We start from the raw sequence: 8,706 nt of genomic DNA on the forward strand, positions 1-8,706 counted from the left end.
TTGTTACTCAAGTAACAGTACCAATACCCCAGTATACAAATACTGTTCCTGCATTCAAATATTTTCTTAAGCAAAAGTATAGAAGTATTTTCAACAAAATGTAATTAAAGATTTAAAGTACAAAGTCCTTATTCTGCAGTAAAATGTCCCCTTCGACTGATATATAATTATATATGACATTATTAGACTGTAAATATGTAAGCTGTACATTACTGCTGTAGCTGGTCAGGTGGAGCAAGTTTGAACTACTTCATGTTTAGTCCAGTGGTTCCCAAATGGTGGACCCTGAGTCCAGCGGTCAAAAGGCAAAAATCACATTTAATCTTTTAGCAAAGCATTGTGGTTTTTTGCAAGTTTATTATGTTTTGTTTATGTAAAACTTGAATCTGAAAAGCAACCAGTAACCATGGCTATCTAGTATACAGTGGTGGACAGTAACGACGTACACTTACTCAAGTACTGTCCTTAAGTACAAATTGGAGGTATTTGTACTTTACTTGAGTATTTTCTTTCTACTTTTAGACTATTTTGATAACAATTTAAGTCCTTTTTCATGTAAAAAATGTTTTTTAAAAATTGTTTTAAATGTATTTTTAATCATTTTGAGCTTTAGACTGACAAAACAGGCATTGTGAAGGGGACACTTTGGGCTCTGGGCAATTGTAACAACATTTATCACTATTCAAAATTTCTCCTATCGATTACTGGAGAAAATTATCAGCAGATAAATCCATAATGAATAATGATCATTAACTGCTAACTGATACAATATAGTTCAACCTCAACCAACTACAACAGTAAAATCCTGCTTTTACAGTAATGCATGAGTAATAATAATCATATGATATAATGTATAATAGTATAACAGTCACAGGGGATATTTTATTTATTTTTAATACTTTAATACATTTTCCTGATTATACTTACATACTAAGTAACATTTTAAATGCAGTACTTTTACATGTAACAGAGTATTTTACCTCCACAAATGTTAGTATATCATATTAAGAATTAGCGTAAGAAGCCTATTGGCAATAGTTATGAATTAGTGATTTGTGATGAACAGGCGTATTGGTGTAAAGGGCTCATGCATGGTGAGATCACTCCATTCACTTCAAAGGGGATGCCTGTTCCCGTGACGTCACTCACGTCGCTCCTCTCCGGACGGTCCGCGGAGAGACGGCAGAGGATGAGGAGGAGATGAGCTGAAGAAGACACGCTCTGCTGACAACTGCTCATCTGTAAGTGAGTTTGTACGACTTTAGACTTTGTTTCCCACAAACAGAGGTCTGATTTAAACCGTAGATAGTTCAATTATTTTATATTTCAAGCAGGGTGTACGGATGAATTTTAGTGCGATGGTTGGCTATAAGTAAACACAGAGCCAGGGTCAATACTTTACTTGAAATGCGGCTCATATAGCCGACTTGATAAGGCAGCAAAAACGTGTCAGAAAGACTTTAACACGATAATTATTTTAATCATAGTTTCAATTAAACATTTAGGGGTTGAATACTTGAAAGGGGAGAGAAGAATAGACTGCGAAGATATTAAACGTAGCCTACTTTGTCTAATTGTCTAATGACTGGGCAGAGTTTCTTCTGTTTCTACAAAGCATCATAATATATCATGTAATGCAAAAAAAATTTTCAGGTTTTCAAAGGTATTTTGGCTGTGAAAAGATTAGTTTTATGTAACATGAAAGAATGTGTAGAACAACTGTGAACAGACAAAATGTGCGTTTAAAAAAGTTGCTTGCGTTTTTTTCCCATGCCTATTGACATTTCTGAGGATAAAACAGGAATTCCATTTTTTTTCTTTTTGTGAAATTGGATTAGCATCACTTCCACTCTGGAGTTATTGGAGGTATTGTGGTTATTTTGGGAATGTTTTCATTTTTACTATTTCCATTTGCTGTGACAATTTTGAGCTTATTTGTGGTTTTTCTACCAAACAATCCAGTTTCCAATCACGGCGTCCTCCCTCCTGGTATTTATGACAGTTGAATAGGATAAAGAGCACAGTATTTACTCTGATCCTTGGTTCAGCAGAGGACAGCATCATGCTCAGTCTACTGCGCCCCCTAACGGCCATCTGCTTGTACCTGCTGCTGCCCGGCGGCCACGGCAGGATCCCCGAGTACAACAATGGCTTTTACTACCAGGACATCAGCAACGGAAACGGAAACGGAGAGAGTAGGTCGTGTGTGTGTGTGTGTGTGTGTGTGTGTGTGTGTCTGAGAGAGGGAGGACTTTATGTGTATTAGCTGCATGTGTAGAACACAGATAAACTACAAGCTTTATTAACTTTATAAGCACTATTTAATACTTAAAATTTTAATCTGAAAAGTAACTCAAGCTGTTGTGGAGTAAAATGTCAAACATCTGCCTCTGAGATGTAGTGGAGTAAAAGTATAAACCTACAAAGCCTACAATGGAAATACTCAAGTAAAAGTTCATGTTGTAGTGATGGATGTGCGTAAGTGTGTATGATATTGACCAGTACTCTACTAATCTACGTTGGTCTACTTAAATGAAACAAACATATAAGTGTTATTGTTGCCCTTAACATTTAATATCAGATTCTGTAGCATTAAGTGTTTTGTACACTTTGTAGTCTACTAATTGCTCTCTTGTTCCCCTGCTTAGTTCCTTTATTTTTTCCTCACCACAGTGTCTGAGAGAAAGATGGAGAAATAATAGGAATAATATTGGACATTTGAAACCATTGTGCACAGGCTTATCGATGTAAATAATTAGGAAGGCAGAGTTTGTTCTGCAGGGATGTTCACACTGTGTTTGGTGGTCACACCAATTTAGAAGAAAGAAATGAGTAGTATATGACTGAATAGACCTTTCTCAGGGCAGTTTGACATGCAGGAGAAGTGCAGGTGTAAATAAAAACATTGCTGATGGATCCATTCCATAGATTGGCCAGTAAGCCTTGCAAGTGAGACATTCTTCATGTTATTAGTGACACAGCTTAACATGTTCACTGTGGTCTATACAGCTGAGTTCATTATATGCTTCACTCTACAAAAGTAACTAAATTCATTGTACTCAAATGTGCAGACCTCATTCAGTTTCGATTCAATTGTCCCACAATTCAGTGCAAAGGAGTAAATCATAGCTTTAAACAAATTGTAGTGGGACATTGTGGAAAACAAACAATAGAATATTTTAATAATCAACAAAGGATTGTTTTTTGCACTGTAGAGTATTGATTCAGGTGCAGACAACAGCAGGACTCATACAGCAACAAAAACAAGAGCTAATCATTGCACACTGAGAGGCTTATTTATTGAATGACAAGTGCAACTGTGCAAACTATGTTCCATCACATAGAATGAGTAATAAAATATAAAGATTTTTAAAGGCACTTTGCTTTCTCTTAATAATTGGTAACTGGTGTCTCTCTGTGATTGTCTTTTATTGCTAGACAAGTATGCTAGTTAAGTAGTTAAGTTGCTAGTTAAGTATGTATAGGCCTACTAGTAATTAAGTAATTAAGTTTGAGTAGTTTCTAAACAGCAAGGGCGGGTACTTCATGACTGTTGGTGGGGACAATAAAAACTTCTCCCAGTGGGAAAAAGTCTGCTGCTTATCTACGACCCCAGCTTGTTCTCCTTCTTTGTTGTCTGCCTCTTCTCCTCCTGCGTTGTCTGCAATAAAATACATTTTATGACCAAATACACCATTCATGTCCTATGAAAGTAGCCTACTCCATTACCCGACTAGTTCAGTACTACCTTTCCACATAGCAGGACAGACACAGACCAGAGAGATTTGATCATCATAGTAAATAGTCAAACCAATAGCAAATACAGAGTTAGGATTCTACTGCTTGACACATATTTTATTTCTGGTGCTTGCGTCCTTTCTAGTCTATTTCAACGGGATTCGCCTCCACGTGGAATCCCCGCAGCCTGCAGTGTCGGCGACCAGGGGGAGCAGCGTCACCCTTCCCTGCCACTACCACTATGAGCCTGAACTGGCCTCCCCTCGCAGGACCCGGGTCAAATGGTCCTGGTTGCCTGCCAACACTATCAGAGCACCTGTTTCCCCTGCAGCCTCCCCCAGGGAAACTGAGGTTATGGTCGCCATGGGCAACCGTCACCGCAGCTACGGCAGCTTCCGGGGTCGCGTGCGCCTGCGACGCTCAGCACCAGGGGACATGTCTCTAGTTATCAATGAGCTGCAACTCAACGACACGGGCAGATACCGCTGTGAGGTGATTGACGGCCTAGAGGACGAGAGTGTGACGGTGGAGCTGGAGCTGCGGGGTGAGGAATGTGTGTGTGTGTCAGGGGTGAAGTGTATTGATGAGGGTGAAATGTTGTGTGAGGATTTGGGGATCTAGGACTCTCAACTCATGAATCAGTGCATCAGCAGCAAGGTATGTCAAGTGAAAAGTCCTGTGATGGTGTTGCAAAGTATTTTTTTGACTTGCATCTTTTACTTTCATGTTTACATCATTTATTGATCCCTGAGGGTAAATTTGTCAGTTCTCTGTATTTAACCCATCCGATTAAGGAGCAGTGGGCAGCCATTGTGCAGTCCCCAGGTAGCAGAAAGGGGTTCAGGGCCTTGCTCAGAGTCCCCTTCAGCAGTGGTCTGTGCTGGACCCAAACCAGCAACCTTCCGATTCCCAAGTCAAATTCTGCAAGCAATACAGCAAGTAGCCTATTGGTTGGTTCAAGATGGAACTTGATGAAACAGCTTCCCTCTGGAGTATAAAGCAATGGAAACAGATAAATGCACGGCTGGATTAATCTATTAGAAAACCCTAGAGCAAAAATAATCTGTGGGCCCCGTGGATGTGTGATGAGAGCCTCAACCTTTTTTTTTTCTCTATAAAGTACTAATGCAGTGCCCGCTTTAAAGCCCTTATTATTTTTGTTTTGATTTAGTAGTGCATATTACCAAACAAATTTGCAATTCATCAAATTAACATGTGCCAAATGAGAGCAAATGACAATGAATGAGTTTCTGAAGCCAAGGTGCAGTTAACTGCTTGGCCAGTTTTGTAATCTAGCCATAGATAGATAGATAGATAGATAGATAGATCTGCAATGCTTTCTTAGCCAGTTTTAGGTTGGTGTTACGGGACATTTACTGTATTGTTCAATCTCTCCACATCAAGCATGTTTCCAGCAGGCTGCTGTTTTTTTGCAAAGAAGCTCTGATAAACCCACTCCACACTACCTGCCCAGCACCAAACAGACAGAGAAATTTAGTGACTAATGTTAATGTAAACAAAGTAGTAGCTGAAAAAGCCAAATATGTTTCTCAGGTGTTGGTGGAGATCTGAATAGACATAAACAGAGAGTGAAAATTTGACCTACATTCATCAGGTGGCCAGACACACAGCAATGGGATGATAAGGTTGCTTTGTCTCTGCTAAATGTGGTACGGGTTAGCATAACAACTTAGTAAATTGATAATATGCCAGGGCTGTGTGTCTGTTAGCCTGGTTTTGGAGTTCTCCTGCATTACAGTGGCCAAAATTCTATTAATGCACCATTAAAACTACACTTTCGGCGTTTGAGATAGTAAATACTCTTGTGCCCTAGCATAATCATAGCCCATGTCTTGCGCATTCAGATGCAAGACACAGCATCAAATGTATGGCAGCTTGGACGAGACCCTTTGGTAATGGGGAAGTCTCTTTAACCACCAGGCCTGCCTAGATACTGCTATTTATGAACCACAAATGCATAGAACAAACTGTTATAATACATTTCTCTTCCCTATATAGGGGTGGTGTTCCCCTACTACTCTCAGAAAGGCCGCTACCATTTTAACTTCTTTGGGGCACAACAAGTATGCCAGGATCAGGACGCAACTCTGGCTACATTTGAGCAGCTCTTTGCAGCGTGGGAGGACGGGCTAGACTGGTGTAACGCTGGCTGGCTGGCTGATGGCACAGTGCAGTATCCAATAACAGTCCCCCGTGATGGCTGTGGGGGTGCAGACTTAGCTCCTGGTTTGCGTAGCTATGGAGAACGACATCGCCTCATCCACCGCTATGATGCTTTCTGCTTTTCTGCATCTGTCAAGGGTCAGTATGAGTGTGTGTAAACATTTTAAACCTTAATATATCACTACACGACAATCTCTTCACTTATGATTCTCTCCTGCATTAGGGACTGTGTACTTCTTAAAGCACCCGACCAAGCTCAACTTCACAGAAGCAGTCCAGGCTTGTGCCAATGATGGAAGCCAAATTGCCAAAGTGGGCCAGATGTATGCCGCCTGGAGGCTGATGGGATTGGACCGCTGTGACGCCGGCTGGTTGGCTGATGGAAGCGTCCGTTATCCTATCACCAAGGCACGGGCAAACTGTGGCCCACCAGAACCAGGGGTGCGTAGTTTTGGGTTCCCCCCTCTGTACCTGAAATATGGCGTCTACTGTTATCGGTAGATGATTTGGCTCAACAAAAGACAAAAACAAACCATTCAACATCATACAGGTTTAAAACTCTGCTTGAGGGGCTAGCATTAGCTGTAGCCTGGAAGCAAATCAGCAGTTAGCGAGATTGTTCATTTTTGAGGTCATTTGTGTTAATTGCTCTCCACCTCCATAAGACTGTAACTGATGTCTCGGTATTGAACTTTACTACCAGTCAACAACTGTTACACCATGTACATCCATCATGCGATGCCACTTGTTCTTAGACAAATGTACATAAAAGTATATGGACAGGGGTTTCTTCCCATCTTCTTGGATTCATTGCTGCACAGGTCAAATCAAGCTAATTTTGCTTCACTTTCTTTGCAACTGTTTTGAATTTTGGCTGAAAAGCCTCGACTTTGATCAACCACCACTGACTTCAATTCTTAAGACAATTCATTTCAAACTCTATCCTGTACCCTGTATTTATTCGACAAAACATTTACATTGTCTTTTTCGGCAGTGCTTTTCAAAACATTGCAGTCAATCCACAACAAACATTTAAAATTAAATCTTAGGAACATCATACTATACTCGCAAATGTTTTTCTTAAGTGCCTTGCTAAAGGGCACCTTAATGGTTGATGGTAGTGGAGAGTGTTTTATTTAAATATTATACATTATTTTTCTGTCAAATTGTTTCAGTTGTTCCATGATTGTACACTCACTAATTGTAGGTTACTTCCACCACAGACTCTCTCTGTCTTTCTAACACTGTGAAAAATACCGGAGTCTTTGTGCGTCTCCTGAAATGTCTGTTTCTGATTTTATAAAGTATAATGCATCTCTTTTTCATTTTTCTGGGTGATTAAGGGTAGTGCTCTGTGATGGAGAATGCAGACGTTATGAGTGAGTATCTGTATTGTTGTAATATTTAAAGTACCTTGTTTACATCCATTGTGGAAGGAGAAACAGTGTTTCATTACATAAATGTACCTTTTTTTGTTTTTCATTATACATGTCTATGCATTTGTACTATTTTCTACAAATAAATAACAACACTACTGTAAAGACATTTTTATATGAGGTACATTTGTTAAAATAATTTTGGTGATGTTGGAAAACTTTCATTTAAACTTCCACATTCTGTGCAAAACTTGCAATGTGAGGGTAAGAATGAACTGTCAGAAATGTGTGCAGGAAGTGAAGGAAGTTGGCGGTTCTGCACTAATTCGACACACCTGGAATCACCATGAGAGTAGGTGGAGATTAGTTGTACCATGTGTAGACAATCCTGCAAGGGTGAATTTCTTTTAATGTTATCTTGGACTGTGAAGAAGTTCCTCACCTTCATCCATAAAATAAAACCCGAGTTGCCTCTTCAAGAGAGGAGTGGGTGAAAGAGAGTCCAGTCCGGCACCTTTGGGTAAGTAAAAACTGTGCCTTCTCCCCACAAGGAACGCTCATACATCACATTTATTATTTAATTACTTATTAGATAGAAGGGGCCATGTTTTCAACACTCCCACAGGAGCCTGGGTGGTGTTATGCTTGCTGCTTAAAACCACCCAATGGACCTTTTAGCAAAATGCTGGCAACACTTTTTTAATACAAGTCTAAACAAGGATAAAACTCTAAAGCCATGCTAGTGGTCCTAACCTGCAACATAGCAGAAACATTAGTTCGGTGGGTGAGTATGAATTGGATTGAAAACATTTAAAATTTGCCTGAGTTACACCAGAGTGTAACAGTAGTCACAACAGTGGCTGTTTTAAGACATCTTAAACTAATCTTAGCTCAGTGTCAACACACTAAACCAATGCTCTCAGTTATCATACTGACATGCTTACAGTTAGTGTCTAGCTAAGGTTAACGTGTTATAATACTAAGGTTAATGTATTAGCATACTAACAAAAACACCCTACCCTGGTGAGATGATAACATTTAACGTAACATTTGACACATTTACAGACATGTGTTATGATGCTGTTGTCTTGTGCTTTGTGTATTCTTTCTGTTACTGGTGTCTGATGAGGTGTGTACGCTCTATGCTGTGAAAAAGAATTCCCCTGCAGGGACAATAAAGTCTCACAAACTAACTAAGCTAACATTAGGATATTATGACATGTTAGGTGCATTCATCATTAATGAATAAATAAATAGACAGGAGGCTGACAGGAATCCAGCATTGTTTTTGAGGTACCCCGTAATGAACTGAAGTAGTCCTACCATTTGTTTCACTGAATAATGATGTGGTGATTGGTAGGCCTAGAACAAAAGTGTTGGAAAATGGCTACATGAAAAGTCAGGATCT

The 8,706-nt window shown here is 39.7% G+C and overlaps 1 protein-coding gene across 2 annotated transcripts; it reads left to right on the forward strand.

Annotated features, from left to right (window-relative positions):
• The first annotated feature begins 1,207 nt into the window (after window positions 1–1,207).
• On the forward strand, window positions 1,208–7,467 carry hapln3 (hyaluronan and proteoglycan link protein 3). 2 transcript variants are annotated; one of them, XM_046037823.1, is made up of 5 exons: window positions 1,208–1,241; window positions 2,052–2,195; window positions 3,884–4,282; window positions 5,758–6,060; window positions 6,146–7,467. In XM_046037823.1, exons 2-5 carry the CDS (start codon window positions 2,063–2,065, stop codon window positions 6,421–6,423), a joined length of 1,113 nt encoding a protein of 370 aa, XP_045893779.1. In that variant the 5' UTR covers window positions 1,208–1,241; window positions 2,052–2,062; the 3' UTR covers window positions 6,424–7,467. The 2 variants fall into 2 exon arrangements, with proteins under 2 accessions (XP_045893779.1, XP_045893780.1); XM_046037824.1 differs by having other exon boundaries at window positions 1,230–1,241; window positions 2,049–2,195.
• The last annotated feature ends 1,239 nt before the right edge of the window (window positions 7,468–8,706 follow it).

The sequence above is a fragment of the Micropterus dolomieu genome, linkage group LG22, assembly GCF_021292245.1.
Source record: "Micropterus dolomieu isolate WLL.071019.BEF.003 ecotype Adirondacks linkage group LG22, ASM2129224v1, whole genome shotgun sequence".
Classification (NCBI taxonomy): Eukaryota; Metazoa; Chordata; class Actinopteri; order Centrarchiformes; family Centrarchidae; genus Micropterus; species Micropterus dolomieu.